Source organism: Mizuhopecten yessoensis, unplaced genomic scaffold, assembly GCF_002113885.1.
Source record: "Mizuhopecten yessoensis strain PY_sf001 unplaced genomic scaffold, ASM211388v2 scaffold9963, whole genome shotgun sequence".
NCBI lineage: Eukaryota > Metazoa > Mollusca > Bivalvia > Pectinida > Pectinidae > Mizuhopecten > Mizuhopecten yessoensis.
Window position 1 is genome coordinate 916,620 of NW_018408310.1, and position 20,463 is coordinate 937,082.

At 34.4% G+C, this 20,463-nt stretch overlaps 2 protein-coding genes across 4 annotated transcripts; both read left to right on the top strand.

Moving 5' to 3' along the window:
* Positions 1 to 3,065: 3,065 nt before the first annotated feature.
* Positions 3,066 to 9,501, top strand: LOC110459059. Its single transcript, XM_021511107.1, has 4 exons — positions 3,066 to 3,183; positions 6,277 to 6,337; positions 6,835 to 6,953; positions 9,311 to 9,501. Exons 1-4 carry the CDS (start codon positions 3,102 to 3,104, stop codon positions 9,499 to 9,501), a joined length of 453 nt encoding a protein of 150 aa, XP_021366782.1. The 5' UTR covers positions 3,066 to 3,101.
* A 2,958-nt stretch (positions 9,502 to 12,459) lies between these two features.
* LOC110459084 lies at positions 12,460 to 20,047 on the top strand. Of its 3 annotated transcripts, none has more exons than XM_021511172.1 (4): positions 12,460 to 12,635; positions 16,132 to 16,195; positions 18,643 to 18,761; positions 19,722 to 20,047. In XM_021511172.1, the coding sequence occupies exons 1-4, from the start codon at positions 12,581 to 12,583 to the stop codon at positions 19,919 to 19,921; spliced, it is 438 nt and encodes a 145-aa protein (XP_021366847.1). In that variant the 5' UTR covers positions 12,460 to 12,580; the 3' UTR covers positions 19,922 to 20,047. The 3 variants fall into 3 exon arrangements, with proteins under 3 accessions (XP_021366847.1, XP_021366848.1, XP_021366849.1); XM_021511173.1 differs by lacking the exon at positions 12,460 to 12,635 and adding an exon at positions 13,063 to 13,336; XM_021511174.1 differs by lacking the exon at positions 12,460 to 12,635 and adding an exon at positions 13,077 to 13,324.
* The last annotated feature ends 416 nt before the right edge of the window (positions 20,048 to 20,463 follow it).

The following is a 20,463-nucleotide window of genomic DNA, read 5'->3' on the forward strand; positions in this document are numbered from 1 at the left end:
TTTTCGAGGCGAGGTGTCCGCCATATTGGATTTACCGTTATACTACCCCTTGGGATTTCAACAGCATTTTTCATACCAAGAACGGTTTTGACAGATAGGCATATATATATACTTATTTTAAGGGATAATTACTGAACATTTGTATATAATTTTGATGGATGTACTCGGTTTTATAAGGAAATTGTCGCTTCTGCAATATTTCACAATCTCCGCTCCTTGCGTTTCCGCCATGATATTTGTAATATAGACTGTAGTAAAGTGACGAGGGATATCGAAGATAAAATTCCAACCATGTATCCATTTCTATAACATGGACAAGCACGATAAAATTACCGTTCTTCCGATGGTATAAAAGTGTGACGAAATTTTGGCGCGGCGCGAAAATTCAATTGGAGTTATCTCCCCTTAGCTTGGGCATAGCTAGTACTAGTGAACAAGATTTAAGGGAGCTACTTGGGAAGGAGGGGGATAGGTCCAACCATCCCCTTCACACTCTCGCAAAAACAGCTTGATAGAATCGATATATCTCCTGATGTGTGTACTTAAAAGGAAATGCAGATCTTACGTTATAGTTTTGTAATGCGAGGATTTATACGGGTTACTGGTCACGTGAGATGCAGATTTATTACAGCAACAACAAGTGAAGGACGTGGGACTCCATTGAAAGATAACATTGACATTGAAAAAGAGATTATCAAGGTCACATCATGATGTTCACATTAATATATACACACACGTGAATTTAAGACCCGTGGAGCGCTATGTAGATTTAACAATTATGTGTTAGTCTCATACAAAACACAATGGGAGCGTTAACTTTACAAATATCATAATGATGAAAATTCGATAGATAAATGATGTCTGTAAACTGTACATAAAACAGCAATAATGAGCTGATGTATGACAAACTTACGTTTTTAAACATAAAATTGGTGTAACACTTCATCCGACTCGCACATTACATGTTGGCCATTTTTTATTACATTGTTGAGCAGTTCCTATTATGAAAAGAAATATTGATATTTCATGGCCTTCGATTCATCGTTCGATCAGTTAACGAGTTGATGTAATTATTCAGGTTTTCGATGCACTTCAATGACTCTGCATATTCTGAAGGAGTGCTAGTGACAGGTACCTCCTCGCCTCATATTTCAATGCTATGACACAGATAAACTATGTAGGTCATGAAAACAAGGCTTATTTTTACATGCGGCGTATGTTTACATAGTTTAATATGCTTCAAATATAAATAACTATATCTAATGATATCATTTTCCTCCATTCTCTTTGCTGACGGATTATAATCACGTGGAGGTCGGTTATTTATATAAAAGCAGGTTAATATTATGAATATGACGTCAATTCATTTGTATTGTCACAATGCTCTCTTCTTAATGCAGTTATTTTTTATATCCGATTTTACGTTCCATTTTGTTTGTAAATAAAAATAGCGTGATGGTTTTCTGATTTCCTGTCTGATATAACAATGAAGGACTCTTATTTTGATGAATGTGTATATGTGTCTATTGACGTGAAAAGAGATACTAACCTCGACTTTGCCTCGATTGAAATCGTTTTCTTAAGGTTATATGACCACATAGTCACATGAACAAAGTCTATAATGGATAAGTATAACACACGTAGACATGGTCACTTGTTGCTCGTTTTGTAAACACAATTTCAAACATGGCATTAGTTCTCTGCTAAGATAAACATATAAGCATATATATATATATAAAAAAAAGATTAACATATATTTCAATTTGACCATTTATAAGTCCTGTCATATTACTAAGCTTTCACTTTTACACCATCTCTGTTACCGTTGTTGAGTTAACCGTCTGACTGAAGTTCAACGTAAACTGGTCGGTGAATGAAAGGGGAAATATATTCAATTTTTTTATACGCAAGAAAGACTAGATGGCCGACAGGAGGCGGACACTTTTTTTTTTCAATTCTGTATGTATCACGTTAAAGTGTATCGTGGAACACAATGAAAATAAATCTTCATGTACCATAAGTGTTACATTTCCGCAAATATTGGGCCTTAATACCCACTCTCATATAAAGGGTAAAGCGACGTTCGTTCTTTTAAAGATGTATGCCGTCCAACATGTTGTTATTGATTACATTCTCATAAAAGAACCGTTTTATAATCCAAATTCAATGAAAGATACATTAGCATATGTAGAAGTCTTTTATTCTATCGACTGGTCCCTATCAATTCCAGTTTCGAGTTAATGATGCTTTTTTTAAAAAAAAATTTGGATGTAGTCGTGAGTGTTGGAAAAAATCGTTTGAAATTGTTGTAGGAACGCTTAACATTATTTTGTAAATGATATTAACTGATTAGTGTATGACATTTTTAAAAGCTAAATGTATTATGATTGCCATTGAAGCCAGATTTATTGAGAATTGCATATACAATGTATCCCATGAGATAAACACTCCGTGTATGTGATGACAGCCTTATCAAAAGGTAATTTGTCACACTTGATAACATTTGATAGCCGACCGTTTAATGATTTTTTTTTGTTCTGGGCCACAGCTCTTTCAGCCGTCGTATTGGTGCAGAAAAATATAAAAGCATAGGTGTGATAATAAGTGTCCTTTCCTATCATTATGTACCATCCACGGTACACAATGATATGGATTTTTATATCTTTGTGTACAAAAGAAAAGTGTACCACGGTACAAAAGTTCATAGCTATATAGACATGTAGAAACGAAATGTCAATATCAAGCGTGCAAAATCTGTACGTTACTCAACATTGACATATCTGTACGACGAATTCCAAAGTTTGTAATGCACCATTGTCTATTATGCAAGTAAACATATATATACATACACATATAGTAGCAATTGTTTGATTTTATTGTATAAAGAACACTGTGCATGAATCCGTTAAATAACATGAAAAAGTGGTTTCTCTATTTGAAATTTTCCGTTCTACCTCTGACCCCTACACGAATGTAAGGTTCTAGGAATAGAGCAAATATAACTATATTTAGTAACACAACAAAGGTGTATTATTGTCGGTTACTTTAGGAGGGCGCGTAAGTGATGCATCGGGTATTATTAATGCTGTCAGGAGCCGGGTATGGTCGAGTGTATTTTGCGAGTGAACAACATGCTGGGTCTAACAGACAGAGCTGCAGTGGTGATGTCATTATCATTACAAGGTACGTTATCAATTTTTATCTACGTCAGCTGCAACTAACTAGGGTAACATAAGTCACATTGGGTCATTTTCTTGTTGTCATTGAAACTTTCAATGCATATATATCCTGTTTGTTAAAAGCATGCTCATTAACATGTTCAGATGGTGATCGTTCTTACATCAGAGAATGTGCATGTGTTACATAGGCAGAGTTGGTGAGATTGTGGCCTTCACTAAAACACTGTTCCATAGTTTTAGCTCGTGTGCATATTTGAAGGTTGCTGTTAATTAGGACAATATTAATTATTTTCGTGTCATGAGTTTGCTTCATCACATTTGTATGTGCGTGTATGTGTGGAATGGGTGTATGGGAACAATGGAAGGATCGGGCACATTAAAGTATTGAACTGGATTCAGTTGTCATGCATAGGCAATGGAAATACCAACTGAACTCGACATAGACAAATTCAATTAAGCGAGCTAAGGTCCTTTGTACAGTAAGCATTCATACTGCCTATGAATTCCAAATGAAATATTTGATATGCCATGTTTGAAATATGTTTATCTTATAGAAACTTCAATTATACTTCTTATTATTCAACATTTAGTTCATATTGTGTAGTTATCGTACATGCTTGAACAGCCATCAGGTTTCGCTGGGTTTTATTTTTTCAACGTCATGTAAAAGCTGTCATTTACAGACGTGCCTACATGTGTGTTGTGTAAGCGTACATGTGTGTATGTGTGCTGGAGACAGGGTATGTTGGTGTACTTGCCTCCTTGTGATAGCGCAGATCTGATGCCGACTTTATGGTGCTATCTCACTGAAACGCCTTACCAAAGGCACTCAGTAAAGCATTCCGCCTGGTCAGATTATTCTAACAACAGGTGAACCAGTTGTTGCCATTACCCTTAATGATGAACGTTAAGCAGGGAACACAACTACCATTTTAAGGAATTTGGTATGTCCCGGCCTGGGGACAGAACCTATTGCCTTTCTACACCTGGGCGAACGCTCAACATGAAAGCCAGAAGCGGGGTATTGCCAAGCAAGGCGCTAGGAAATAAAAGATAGTTAGAAGTAGAAAGAAAGATAAAGATTCCGAATATTACAACGGGTGCAGTAGATTTATTTTTGTCGCTTTTGTGTCCCCAGGTAGAGGGCACAAAAGCAAATCCCCAATTCTGCAGGGATGGTTAGTAGTATCAAACGTTGCAATTTTGCCGTCATACTGTTGATGATATCAACAATCGGCTCATGGCATTATAACCTACTGTACATTGTGTATGGATGCCATCCGAATTTGGTAAGATATGAAAGTGACAATGTCATACGATGGTTTTCTTGCGTCAAGTGATTTTTCTAGCAAAGACATGTTTTATTTATACTTTTTTTTAAAAATTTAGACAGAGTTACATATCAAGATGTACATATAATTTACAATATGGCCCTGCAATACACAATTTACTACGGACAGGATACATACGATGACATAACAAAATAAATATACAATAACAATATCACATGTCCAGATCCTGACAAGTTAAACTATCAAACTATTCGTCGCATCTAAAACAGTTTCTTAGGTATTCCTTCTTCAAACACACAGGTCTAGACTTGGTTAATAAATGGAGTGAGTTTTTTTAAATTGGTCCATACAATGCTCACATTTATAAAAGCCTCTGCGGGAATGCATTTAGACTCTAGAATAGGTAGAATATGCAATGAGCTCTCGAAATTGTTTCTTGAAATGCTCACACACAACCTAAAACATCTTAAAATAAGTTGCTCTACATTTTTTCACATAAAGTTGTTAAAAGAACGTGTAGTTCTGGTAGAAACCTGGCGAACATAGGAAACATATTGAAGTATGCTTTTCCTAAAATCATAAAACTTTTCACGACACATTAAACTATTACATAACACAGACATACGAGACAAACAAGATAATACCTGGCTACAATTCGGCCAAGGATACTAACTATAAGTGTAGATAGACTTGACGTGTATATTTTGTATGTTGTACTTTTGTTTTAAATTGAAAAGACCGTCTTTTGCTACGTCAATAAAAGTCCGGTCGGTTACACTGATTTATTGCCTGTCTATTTATAGTGGATAAGTAACCTGATTACGGGGATGTGTGCGTCATGTCTGCTTTTCTATTGTCACGTTAAACTTTTGGTGTATCAAGTTCAGCTTAAATTTACATTTATTTGCATCTTAGTAACATCTTAAAGAAAAAATGTGAATAAAGTTATAAATTGATAACGAAATGAAAAACAAATATGCAGCATTTGGGAGCGAACCTTTTGATGTACATGAACAATAAAATACATCGTTATCCCTGAGATATCTTCAATAAGATTTACCATGCAGTTTGGAAACATGTACTATCAAAGTGTTACGTTATACACGAACAATGTATGTATTAAACGTGTCGCACTGTTTCAAGACCGACTGGTCCCTTTGTCAAGCTATGACTGACTTGCGCTTCAAGGGTTGACTGCTGTGCGCAGGTATAAATAGATTGACAAAGATACCAATCGGTCTTGAAACAATGTGCATTGTTTGTGTATAAAGTAAAACGTTGTTATGTAACCTCTAAGAATTTACCAACATATTTTATTTGTCATACAACAAAAAGCTGAGTATATCACACATGCATTACTGAGTTCTTTTAAATCATCATTTCTACTTTTCTATTTGCATTACAAAAAAAGTCTTTCGCTAACAAATGGCTTTATTTCGTTTTGCCGCCGCAAAATCACGAGATTTTAAATTAAAAGAAGTCGTTGTGTCGTTGCAGAATAATGAAACAACGGCCTGTTTTATTTTGCTAAATGTTGTTATTTCCAACCAAAATAGCAAAAGAAAAGAAAAGAAAAAAAGGGCGAGATAGTTAATAACATACTACGACAATTATTTGTTGATAATTTTCTATCTTCATCAAAAGCAAACTGACGAGACAACGACAATTTAGAGACAATAAAATGTCGTTATTTCTCAATTGAGAAAAGTATTTCTGATCCCGGCCCTTAATTTTGTTTACTTCTTGACAGTGGACATCATTCTTGGAAAGTTGAAAATGCTTAATTTTTCACTTTGTTATTTCAGTTGCTTATGCACAGCATTTTAATATGGCCAACATTAATTTTGACAGTTCAACTCCGATGCCGTAAGTGCTTTTCTTCAAATATCTCGTTTGATGACGACAGTTGTGGAAGAATAAGTAGAAAGACAATTTGGGTTTTAAAACTTATCAAACGAGTATAGAAATGATGCATCAATTGATTTCATCCTTATACAAAACCTATTTTTCGACGATGAAGTGTAGATTTAAACTTTTCGCGATAAGCAATGGAAATAATGTTTACTCGACACTACCTTTATGACATGTTATGATTTCATATATAATATTGTTACTTTCTCAAACATAAATAGAAATTGCAAATGTGCTTCAGTAAGGTATATTCATGAAATTTAATCATTTCGTATCGACTTTTCGTTCATAAGCCTTGGCACTTTTCGTTTCATCGCTTTGGTGGTGACTTTCGTCATTTTGTGATAAACCTACAATGTATATGTTTACGTCTATTTGTTTAAATTGAAAAAGTAAAATCTCATATTGCATTTCCGTGTTAAAAAAGTAATATATTGGTTTGTTTTTTATAGCGAGTTATCCAGTATGGTCATGTTCTACATATCGCCCGTCCTCACCGTCGTCATCCTCCTAATCTGTATATTCTGTCTGAATCATCTCATACGACAGTGCAAGACAAAAATGACTACAGGTAGGTTCGTGAGTGTAGCTTCAAAAGCGGATAGACAATCACAAAGGAAGGTTAAAAGCTGTTATACCTGTATCAACAGCGGACACACACTGCAACAGTATGGTGGCTGATTTGCGCAATGACGTTATTTTGACTTTTCGACCCAACTTGTTAACTTCAAATGGCTGTTGTTTCGTCCTTTTGCTCCGAAATGACGACATTTCAGCTTAAAAAACCGACAAATCACACGTCTTTTTGTTGCCTCGTCTTTTCGCCCCTAATAGATGAGTATAAACAAATCTGACGTTTAGTTTGTTTTCAGTTTAAAAGACCAAAGAACAGGAACAACAAACTAAATATGAGGTTTCTACTATAAAAAAAGAAAAAGAATTAAAGCTAGCAAATTAGCTCGCGTGTTTTTGTCATTTGATTAAGACGAAAGACGCACTGACCGGGTTTTAGCAAACCAATCTGAATGTCGTCATTTAGGGATGAAATGACGTATCAACGAGAATTAAAAGTTAATAAACATTCAAATGCGAAATGGCGCAAATAAATCATCAAACTCAGGGTAGGCTAATTACTCTCTATATAAACAGACACAGACAGGACTACAGTTAGACTCATCGCTAGAGCACCGCACCACTATGGGTCAGCTCCTGTCTAGGACGTGATGATGCTGATGATTACTATATATCAACAACAGACGGACAAGACGACAGATAGACTCATTAATTTATATCAACATCGGACAGACAAAACTACAGGTACACTCATTACTATATATCAACAACGGACAGACAAAATTACACTTAGACCCATACTTTATATCAACAACGAACAGACAAGACTACAGGTACACTCATTACTATATATCAACAACAGACGGACAAGACGACAGATAGACTCATTAATTTATATCAACATCGGACAGACAAAACTACAGGTACACTCATTACTATATATCAACAACGGACATACAAGACGACAGATAGACCCATACTTTATATAAACAACGGACAAATATGACTACATGTAGACTCATAACTATAAATCAACAACGGACAGACAAGTCTACAGGTAGACGTATTACTTTATATCAACAACGGACAGATAAGACTACAGGTACACTCATTACTATATATCAACAACAGACGGACAAGACGACAGATAGACTCATTAATTTATATCAACATCGGACAGACAAAACTACAGGTACACTCATTACTATATATCAACAACAGACGGACAAGACGACAGATAGACTCATTACTTTATATCAACAACGGACAGATAAAGCTACACTTAGCCCCATCCTTTATATCACCAACGGACAGACAAGACTGCAGGTAGACTCATTACTTTATATCAACAGCGGGCAGACAAAACTACACTTAGACCCATACTTTATATCCACAACGGACAGACAAGACTACAGGTCCACTCATTACTATATATCAACAACAGACGGACAAGACGACAGATAAACTCATTAATTTATATCAACAACGGACAGACAAGACAGCAGGTAGACTCATTACTTTATATCAACAGCGGGCAGACAAAACTACACTTAGACCCATACTTTATATTAACAACGTAAAGACAAGACGACAGATAGACTCAATACTTTATATCAACAACGGACAGAAAAGACTACAGGTACACTCATTACTATATATCAACAACGGACAGACAAGACGACAGGTAGACGCATTACTATATATCAACAACGGACAGACAGAACTACAGGTACACTCATTACTATATATCAACAACGGACAGACAAGACGACAGGAACACTCATTACTATATATCAACAACGGACAGACAAGACGACAGATAGACCCATACTTTATATAAACAACGGACAAATATGACTACATGTAGACTCATAACTATAAATCAACAACGGACAGACAAGTCTACAGGTAGACGTATTAATTTATATCAACAACGGACAGACAAGACTACAGGTAGACTCATTACTATATATCTACAACAGACAGACAAAACTACACTTAGACTCATACTTTATATCAACAAGGGACATACAAGACTACAGGTAGACTCATTACTATAAATCAACAACAGACAGACAAGTCGACAGGTAGACTCATTACTATATATCAGCAACGGACAGACAAGACTACAGGAAGACGTATTACTTTATATCAACAACGGACAGACAAAACTACACTTTGACCCATACTTGATATAAACAACGGACAGACATGACTACAGGCAGACAAATTACTTTATATAACCAACAGACAGACATGAACACAGGTATTTGTTTTACTATATATGTATTAACACAAAGGACATAGTTGATTACCTTTAGTATTGCATTTATAGACTTAATATGTTGTTTTCAGGTCGACGAACTCTGCCAACAATATCAGGAAGTGTCCAAAATGGATTATATTGCGAACCGCCTCCTCCTTATACATTAACAGACATTTCCCATGGTGCATTCTTACCGGAAGAATCATTAACAAACTGTCCGGCATATACAGAGGATCCACCGACTTATTTAGAGCTGACAGTACTTCAAAATAATTCATGATATTTTTTCAGACCAAGTTTAAATGAGGTTATAATCCTGTTATAATTGTTTACGTATATGTTATTCATATATTAAAATCAAGAAAAGGATTATGGTTGTGATATCTTTAAATTTTATTTGTTTTATTATACGAAATATATATTGCTATTTTTTAAATGTGCAACCTTTAATAGGCTACATTTATATGATTACAGGACTAGTCCAATGCAGTCATGAACATACACTAAACGCCCTCCAATAACCACAAACGTTACTATCACCGTAGTATATATGGTATGATGTCAACTTATATCCACCCTCATGATGAATTAGCCCTCATTGCGTTGATGATAATTAACATACAGCGATTTGTTTCGGTATAGTACAGGTTTAGTTAAAGATTGCTAAATTGCAGAACTTAGTTAAGTTTGTAATATATATCTAGAATACATGCAGAAATTCATCTGGCAATAGACCTGTCTTATGATTACGAGTTAATGGTTAGTGGCTCGAAAACAGAATGGCTATCCAAGCATAATCATGATTTTTCGATGGCCTATCATACCAAGTACTTCAGTGTCTAGAACTAATGCTTACTCAAAAAATGCTGCAAACAGCAAGTTGTCTGATATTTTCAGAATGATCTTTATTACCACAATTTTCAACTTAACCAAATTACTAACCAGTTTGCGAATATCACTGTTAGATTGATAAGATTCGAGATAATCGCCTGTTGCAGTTTAACCAGGGCATGAGAAATGTGTTATACAGCTGGAGTGTTAAATTATTTCGCCTATTGACCTGTTAGGATGTTCTGACGCATTTTCATTAAATGATTGCTGCCCAAGATAACTGCCAGGAATCTGATTAGAAATGATATGTTAAGTTGCAATTCTTTTCATAAGTGTTTTCCTTATCCACTGAGCATACGATAAAGTGTATTGTATTCTACCCACCATGTTTGATTGGCACCCTAAACCACATATCTCAGTCGTATTGGCACGGCACTACGGCACTACGGCAAGAGGTTTGAGCGGAGACAGTTTTTACTGACGGAGCTGCCCCAGCTAAAAACAAGGATTGGTAAGTGGTAAAAAGGAGAAATGTAATAGACAGTTTGGACATCCTACTGCAGAGGTAAGTTATTGGGTTCTAATCAGGAACGTGGTTAGAAAGGGGTAAGCAAAAGATGGTAGTCATGTTGTAAAAACTTCCCCATCTGTTCCCAGGACATCACTTACAGGCATATTTCCCTTTTTGCTATATTTTGTATGTTACCAGTAACACCTCAGACGTGAACTTTCATTATTTAGTGGCACTGATGAGTCCTTAAATGAACGAACTAGCTATATTTGCCAGTAAACTGCATATTTTGTTTGGCTGTCTGTATCTTCCCGCAAATAATTTCCAGAACATGGATCAAGGGAGATAACTTCAAAAATTGGGAACACCAAAACAATAAACAATTCGATTCGAATAAGTATGATAGTATGCTATCTCCCCCTGTCAGAATAAGCATGAGTACTGTTGCTGATTAGCAACAGCCGGTCAAGCAAAACACGTCGGTAGTGCCTTATCAGATATATTATCTTTAAAAGCCATTGTATACAAAAAGGTATAGACTAAAGTCACATTTTTTTTTATCAATAAACCATAAGTTTATCGTTTATCGTAAATTCCACATTTTTTTTTATCAATAAACCATAAGTTTATCGTTTACAAATTGGGTTGATTTATCTTTCTTATAATTTCTATTTCTTTTACACAGATCATTTTTATAATCATTATGCATTTTCTTTTTAACATAAAATGTTATATTTATACTAAAAAAAGGTGAAAATAAACATATTGTTAATTATACCAAAAGTGTCAATTCGACTTTTGTTTCAGATAAATGCTTATCATATGTTTTAATCAAATGATATATATGTCTTTTACTCTAATAAGCAAAATAATAGCATTTCATATAAATTATGGGGCAAATTGAATTAAATTGAAAAGATAGAAGGCACAGTTGCTAATGTACATACTGAGAGAACACGTCGCTGCTAGGCACCAGACAAAGGAACAGTGAACTTCTCGTGAGTGTACAGCCCTTCAATTTATAGTTCTACCTCAAACATGTTCTAATGTTGAAATGTTGTACATAATTACAGCATACATTCGTTTCGACATTATTTTACAATGCCTAATATTAGCGGGAATTAATCAAAAATCGAATTCCCGAAGTTGAACAAATAGAAGATACAAGAAACTTTATTTAACGTCGCATACAGGTAAACAAGGAGCATTAACTCTTGAGAGTTATTATTGCGACAAACATATGTAAAATACCAAAAACATATTATTTTACAAGTAAAGTGAGATAATCACATATATGATAAAAAGCAATAATAATTATCACAGAAAAAGAAAGTAGCATATCCTAGGTTTCTAAGTAATTTGGTGTCCCCTACCTACAAAGGCCCCTGAGATATGACCCTTTTGAAACAATAAATATATAAAAATAGTGTTAATATTTGAAAAGCGTTAAAAGTATTAAATGTAATCACAAATATTTCTAAAAGGGAGCATATATCTATAGTTTACAGGCCATAATTTTAATAATGATATCGTGTATTTTCTAAGCTAGCGTTTCTGTGGCGTTTCTGTCTTTCAGGAACATTCCGTACATGACTGTCACACGCCATAGATATTAACGTATCCGATTACAGGGACTAAAACAGATCAAAACAACACGTGACTCGGCTCACCGAGTATCCGAGTTCTCACAAAAAAAACAACAACATGTGTGTCACATTTCACATTTCACATTTAATGAATACGTTATCGACACCCTGTGTATGTAAATAACATACCTACCTTGTGTGTATTATATAGTGTAAATAACATTATGTTTGGGTACAAAGACGGTTATACCTACCTTGTGTGTGTATATATATATATATATATATATATGTAGTATATGGATCATGCAGAGTGTTCCACCCCAGTAACTGCGATTAGTATCCGGTCGGGTTTACGGGTAAATACACATACATAGTATCAACACAAATAGACCTAACGCTAAAGAGTTCCCATTATACGGATACTGAAGGCCATGGCAGGACTCACGCACCAGACAGTGGTTCTTGTTCTTCTTTACGCATTGGAAGGTATGTTACACACACGTTTCAGAGTTGTACTTCTTCTAATATATTAACAGAACAGGGACAAAACAATTCATAACTTTTTCATAATATGAGCCAGCATGTTAGCCAGGCTATACCGACAACACAAGGAAACACTCAATTTATTCGGTGCACATGCCTGTAATCAATTAGTTTTGAAATAGATGCCTTATAAAGACAACTGTGCTTTGTTTGTTAAATCATTTATATATTTATACCCCTATGCTTCAACTTATACATAATTTGAACCAAATCACTCATCAGTCAAACTATAACACCAGGACTATACTCAAAAGTCCGTGTCTATGCTTGTAGTTACCTCAGAATTTCTAAAACAAAATGCTGTAGAAGCCATCGTCTGTGCTTTGCATAATATTGTATGTATATAAATTTCCGCGTATGTCGGCTAAGGTTTCGTCCATAAACTTATTAAAACGTGTCAGACACGAAAACAAAGACAAAGGCTAACTACTATACATATGTATATATCCGTACTGCTGCACATATGTACCTGTTGTGTTGCATAACTCATTAACAAGAATAACAGTAACAAAGGCTGGGCGAACACGTTTGTATAGGCAAGATATCCGTGGTAGAAGAAATACCTGTTGGCAAATCATAGGCCAAAGCTATTGTCATAGACATGACAGGGAAGATGCGTATGCTTGGAAGTCGTAAGTATTTAAGTATGTAAATATGAAAATACAAAAATCATTAAATTGTTTAGAATTATGTAAAAAGTTTTCAAGAATTGAAAAAAAACACGTGCATTTCTTAGGTATCTGTTATTCGTAGGACTGATTAAACATTATACAATGACATTAAATACTAATGTAGACCAATAAAAAAGTGAAAGTGTATTTATCGACCACGTAACAATGATGTGTTCCTGTCACTGTGACTCATTTCTAAGAATATCTAAAGCTTTATATGATAGACCTACTAGCATGAAAGCGTGGTCACATGATGTAGCGTTGGTTAAGTGATTCTCATTTAAAACATGGCCATAACTCGCAGCGTTATATAACTGTGACGTCACAATATTGGAGCCCATTGGCATATTGTGGATACTTACCGTCTTATTTATTAAGATTCGACCTCACAATTTGATATACATGTATCTTACTGTTTTCAGTTTATGTTAAATATGAATATGGATATGTAAAACATTTGTGAAAAGTAAATGTCCTACTATTTCAAATTGATCAGACGAATAATCAAAACAGGCGCTGTCCGATTTGTGTAAACATTATCTTGAATAACTCGATGCGCAAGGTCATCGAACTTGTCGTTGGCAAATATTTCATGATATATGATGTTATCACAGGACTGATCTATTATTAGTTTACATTGTATCTACTGTATTAGACTGAAATGTTGATATCGGAGTTAAACTCGTTAAACGTTCAGATATATGTGTTATCTATTCAATAGATACAAGGACGTCATATCAGATAAAAGATAAACATATTTATTTCATAACAATTACGAAACAGGGATGGTCGGGTGGTGGAGTGGATAGCGCACTTGCATTTCACAAAAGCCCGACTACGTGGGTTTTCTACGGTATTCCGGTTTCCTCCCACAATAAAACCCCCGCGCGCTAACATCCGGGCCAACAAGAATGATTAATATAAGCTGAAATAACTTGTTTCATAATTGTTGTAAAAAAATGAAGTTTATATGATATATATTTCATACGAAACAGTATTAGATAAATAATTATTTTTGGCCCGGATGATAGCGCGCTTGAGGTCGGGCTGGTGACCCCATACCATTTCACGTCCGATCATATCAGATTAAGCTTGATATGATTTTAGCAAATATTTCGGCAACCGTTTGACCAATACATTATAACTCTATAGATTTTTTGTCAGTCATGCTATGGTTGCTGACAATTAATCGTCAACAACACATAGGCGGGGGAAAGCGTGATGTAATTGGGGATATAAAGCCTCAACTGTGAGTTACCTGACCGTCGTCCCCATGAGGTCCACGGCCGTCAATAATGCTGTTACGTGCTTTTCTTTAAAACGCTTTCCACTACATATATAACTTTTCAATGATCTCGGATGTTCACCATAAGAACAATTCTTATACACATGTGAGTGGCTCCAGGCTAGATTAGCCTATTTAAAACATACGTGCTTGTGCATTGGACCATATCACATAACCATACAAATAAATGAGTGTGACATCCTGTATTACTTCAAAATACCAATTATATCATACATAAAGCTCTAAAATAAATATGTTTTGGATACGGAAAATAAAGCATTGTCAGTTTAATTACAACTTGAGTGAGCAATTTAAAATGTTTCTACATTTACCTTAACATTATTATGTAGTGAGTTTGACCTTTACAACATTAAACTGTGGAATCGTTGACTGTTTATTGGAAGCTTTTGTTTGGTCATGTGATAAGCCAGAAGAAAAATATCGATTGGTATATGTTGCGAATTGAAACGGCACTTCTATTAACCTTTTTTTATAGAAATTATTCTTTCTATTTTAAAATTACCAAAATACTGCTGAAATCTACTGGTTACGTGTTTAATTATAAATACTTGATAATGTATCGCTTGTATAACAGGAACGTGTGTTAATAGTTTACTTGTTGTTTTTGATATGCGTCAAATCTATATCCAATCATAAGCCTTGAAATTATTAAATGTATTATCCTTGTAGTCACTCATATGTTACTTATTTTAAAGTGACATATGTCATTTGTATATAATGGTAGACTTAGTCACAACGTAAAACACGGCAAAGTTTGGGGTCGAGAAAGACATTACCCATAACAGGAGTTACGATTATGATATTACAATATTTTCGAACATGAATCAAAACATCTCCAAAATAACGAAAATAAATAACAATTTCTTGTAATTATATAATTAATAAAAATGCAACGATTAACACTGACTAGGCACATCATATTGGTGTTTACTTCCCCATTATATCACGACATTTTTCTTGATATTCAAATAAACACAATACTGCCCTCTATTTGGTCCATTTGTTGTGGTAAATAAATCACTAGGAAAATGTCAACTTCATTTTCATGATAAACCCTTAAATCTCACTGTTAAACAAACGTTGCAGATCAATGTCCTATATTTAGAGTTTTATCACATTAAATCAATTGTCATATCAGTTTTTGCGTTTTGTTTAGATTGTCAAGTGTCATATCAGGTGATTGATCATTGATCACAATGGTAGATAAAAACAACGGGAATGACACACATGCAAACACATAACAAGGAAGTCGTATGATAGAAAACTAATAAGTGAATGAATTTTAATTGGATTAAGGTTGATTAGTCCATTTCATGATTTTGATTTGAGATTTGACATAAATAAGCATTCAAATCAAATAATTGTTAAATAATGTTATTGTTTTCAAAATATCTTTCAGAAGTATTATGTATTATCATTGATCAGTTATCTCCTATCTAAACACGGTTTGTTTTCACTGTAGTTGCCGTCGGACAAGATTTCTATTCCACAACGACAATAAAACCACAAAGTTCCACAACCAAGGCGTAAGTACATACACTAAAGATTAGTCTATGATACAAGGGAATCTGTACATCATAGTTTGATCATTGTATACATGTCATATCGGTGAACTTTATTTCAAGAAACAGACGTTATGTTTAACGTATATGTGCATCATGTTTTAAACACACACACACACACCTTGTAACATTGTGGCTTTGCTCCTAATAAGGAACGAGACATGTCTTCTGTAATTTATCAATAAATCATCAACTAAGTTGCTTTAGGTAACGAAATGGCAGTAAAACAATGTCAGAAACTTTCCTTAACGTTTGCTATGGGTTAATTTATTCAATGTAATGTTTCGACAGTGTAAACATGTTTGTATTTTTAAAGTTTAAAGCAAATTTTGTTTTAAATAATTTCCAGAAATATTTTGTAAACGATTACTTACAAAAAATTAATAATTGTTCCTGTCGTATTGAATCGATACTCTCCCGTGACATAATACTTATGTTTTGTTTTAGTTTTTGACTTGCACATAATTTAATTAAGGTTGTTCGTCTTTTTCGTAACGCATCTGTGAAATCGACGACGATATCTAATACTATTATTAAGTAAAATCCTCAAGAAAACGACTTCAGATGATCGTGTATCTTTATCGTTTCACTTCCTTTGTTTATTCAATGCATAAAAGTGTGTATTTAGAACATTTAACATTTGTTAAGAAATTGAACAAAAAATCCAGAATTTTGTTTCATAGGCCTGAAAAGTCTGTTTTTTTGGGGAGGATTATTAGTTCAAAAGCAAAAAGGTAATGCTTCGGCTCCAACACGGTCGATACTAAACCCAATTGATAAAATCAACACAAAAGCATTCACTAGTCTCGTTCAACAAGACTCTTGTTGTCTTGACAAGCTATGCCCAACAGAGAGTCTGGTCAAAGTCGACGGTATCGTTTCGTTAAGTCAGAATGAAGCTTACCAGATATCTGGTAAATCATTTCATTGGTCAAAGGTAGACACACACTTTTTAACTTTTGAATGCAAAATTTGAATCGCGCAAAATTGCAATGAATATTTTAATTCGTGATTTTTTTTACCTGTACACGCAATACTGGAGTATCCGTGTATTCACTTTTATCGAGAAAAATGTAAGAAAATGCTTCAAATCTCAAGAATGATTGCATGTATTTTATGCATATTTTACAATAATTCATGAAGCTAACAAGGCTACTGATACAAGTCAAGCCAGATTACCTGAGAGAGAAAATGTAGTGTTTTGAATGGTGTACAGGTAAAATCTCACATGTTATGCATGTTTTTTTTCCAACCTCAGTCAGCCATGTTGGCTTTGTGCTCATAATCAGTTGTGATTTATTCAGTGGAAATATATGTACTATTCTGGAGATTTGACACATTTTCTTACATTTTTCTCGATTATAGTGAATAAACGGATACTTCAGGTACGCATGTACAGGTAAGTTTTTTCAAATTAATTTCATTATTCCTTGAAATGTTTTAACGGCGTTGACATACCTAGTCCGCTAAAACTGACCATAATCGCAGGCTCAAAAATTCTGATCGATCGCTTAAGGTAATAGGATTGTGTCGCCATTTCTCAGTAGAATTTCTTCAAATTTTGTAATTAAATTGCTTTAAAGTAAAGAAAATTTTCTGCCGCAAAATAAATATAGGTTGTCAGAATTTTAAGGATTTTAAATGGACATTTATGTAGAAAGGAGTGAATTTTGAAAAAAAATATGAAAGACACAATATTTTTACAAAATAATGTCAATAGACATGATACTGGCATATGTTAGTATTGCATTAAAGTATATCAATTTAATAAATGCTGAAATTGTGTAAAATTAATTCTCTATACACGATATAAAAATTGACATTTTATAATAAAACCATATACACATAGTAATTGCAGGTAAGAGTTATCGTTCTTGAAAAACTTCACAGTAGTGAAATAGGTAGCCGGTTTCCTGAAGTACAGAAAAATGGACACATGTGACTCATTGATAATAAAAAACCCTGAAGTAATGCCTGGATTGCTTTGAAATACTTTAATATTGAGAGAACACACGGTTCTGTCAATAATAAACATACAATATTCATCAGTTTAATATTAAACATTAGAATTTAAGGAAATTGTGATACTGTCTCCCTACATTGGATTTTCAACTAGGGATGTACTTCCTGTTTCCGTTTATCGATACACTCCAATGACATTAAACAGGCGACCGATCAGAATTTTTGAGCCTGCGATTTTGGTCAGGTTTAACGAACTATGACATAACGTCCGCAAACGTAAGTAAAACCACTACCCTCTGGTGATTGGGATTATAACTGAGTCTGACCAGACTCCTGAATTACAATCGATCAAGCGTCTAGTTGAACGTGGTGATATGTTAGCATTCATATATGTGCGACATTTCTATAGGCAGAGATGGTTATTTGACACGTGTTTTTAATTGTTACAGTGATATTCCAGACCTGATTTTGTTCTACGCCTCGCCAGTCATCACCCTCATCATTCTAATACTTTTAGTCGCCTGCCTCACCCATAGTATCCGGTCGTGTCAAAGAAAATTTGCAAGAAGTATGTATAATAAGCATTAAATTTATGAAGAAATAATTATGACCTTTTTGATAAGAAAAATATGTGTTCATGTGCAGATAGCCAAAGTCAATATTTAACTGAACCATATGACCTTTTCGTTTATTTAGGAACAGTGGTACAAAAGAATGAAAAATCCATGTTTCTTAAATATCAAAATATCACCCTTTCCCTCATACATACTTTGTGCGTATCAATTTTTCGAAATTTTATAAAAACAAAAGGAGGTAAGTATTGTTTTCTGTACTTTAGTATTTCCACAACAAAAGTTATAAAAGTAACCACGGGACAGTTCAATGTTTTAGTGCAGGTGATTACTTTACTTTGGTTTAATTATTTGTAATTGTCAATGTTTTTATAACGGCCTTGATTATACTTCAAAACAGACAGAAATTCGAATTATAAAAGTTCTATTCATGAAAAGAATATTAGTAGTGTTATATAATGAGGGAAATCTGGACTTTGCCGTAAGTTCGACACATCGAGAAGTTCGAATAATCGAAGTTCGATTTATGGAAGTTTGACTGAATTTCGCAAAGCACCTCGTTTTGCAATTGGTATTACAACAGGGATTCCCATTGCGCGCTTACATCGGGGTAAACACAACCGATTGATATAAGTTGATATGAATTGTTTAATAGTTTTTATTTAATAAATAAAATAGATATTTAATCACTATAACGATATTCCGTCTTTGCGTATTGCAGAGTTATCTTCTCTTGTGAGCAGGTATTGATTATTACGTCATTGGTTTGTGTGAGAAAATTACGTCGTTTTCTCAAAAATTGATGACGTTACTCTCACAAACAAATGAAGTAAGAATCAATACCTGCTCATAAGAGAAGATAACTCTGCAATACGCAAAGACGGAATAGAGTACTAGTGTTTTTCTGCAGACATAAATTCAACTGAACATTAAAGTCTGTTATATTTTCTGCACAGCTCCTACTCCAACATTACCAACAATATCTGCTATTGTGCAAAACGGAACGGATGCAGACCCTCCCCCGCCATACACTTTTACAGACGTGACACAGGATGTATCTAAATCGGAGGTGTCGGTTTCAAACTGTCCACCATATACGAAGGATCCACCAACCTACCTAGAATTGACAGTTTCACCACAGATGACGCAGTCCTGACCTTCCTCGAGCTTGCCACATTGTTGTACATATACTATGTATTATTATTGGATATTCAATTTATTTATATTAATTGTTATGTATTTATTTATAATAAAAGGATAGTTTTCTATCCAATCGAACTGAGCGAAAAATTTGTCGTCTACAAATATTGGTAACCCAAATTTAAATTGATAAGTGTTTCAATATGTCAAGAAGCTGACTGTCAAATGTATTTTCGAATTATTTATATTATCTTTTACCCGGACATTTTTCCTGATGTGAGATATCGTTGTCTCACCCTAAGGTTGAGACGGGGGACTCCCCTATGCATTAAAGTTGTATGACCTCACACTAGTAATACAATGACGCCACGGCAACAATTCATTGACGTAATGACAATAATGCATTTTGTATAATTCACCTCATTGAGGTGTGATGGGTAATCTCAACCCTCGTGTAAAGATCTTTAAGCCACCACACCCTAAGAATAACAACTTCAGAATCCTCCCCCTTAGGGTTGAAATTTCCCGACCTCGCCCTTAAAGGGTAAACATTTTTAG

Coding starts and splice junctions, on each gene's coding strand:
- LOC110459059 (XM_021511107.1), top strand. CDS start 3,102: ATGGTCGAGTGTATTTTGCGAGTGAACAACATGCTGGGTCTAACAGAC. Junction 3,184..6,276: donor GATGTCATTATCATTACAAG/GTACGTTATCAA, acceptor TTGTTATTTCAG/TTGCTTATGCACAGCATTTT. Junction 6,338..6,834: donor GACAGTTCAACTCCGATGCC/GTAAGTGCTTTT, acceptor TGTTTTTTATAG/CGAGTTATCCAGTATGGTCA.
- LOC110459084 (XM_021511172.1), top strand. CDS start 12,581: ATGGCAGGACTCACGCACCAGACAGTGGTTCTTGTTCTTCTTTACGCA. Junction 16,196..18,642: donor CAAAGTTCCACAACCAAGGC/GTAAGTACATAC, acceptor TAATTGTTACAG/TGATATTCCAGACCTGATTT. Junction 18,762..19,721: donor TCAAAGAAAATTTGCAAGAA/GTATGTATAATA, acceptor TTTTCTGCACAG/CTCCTACTCCAACATTACCA.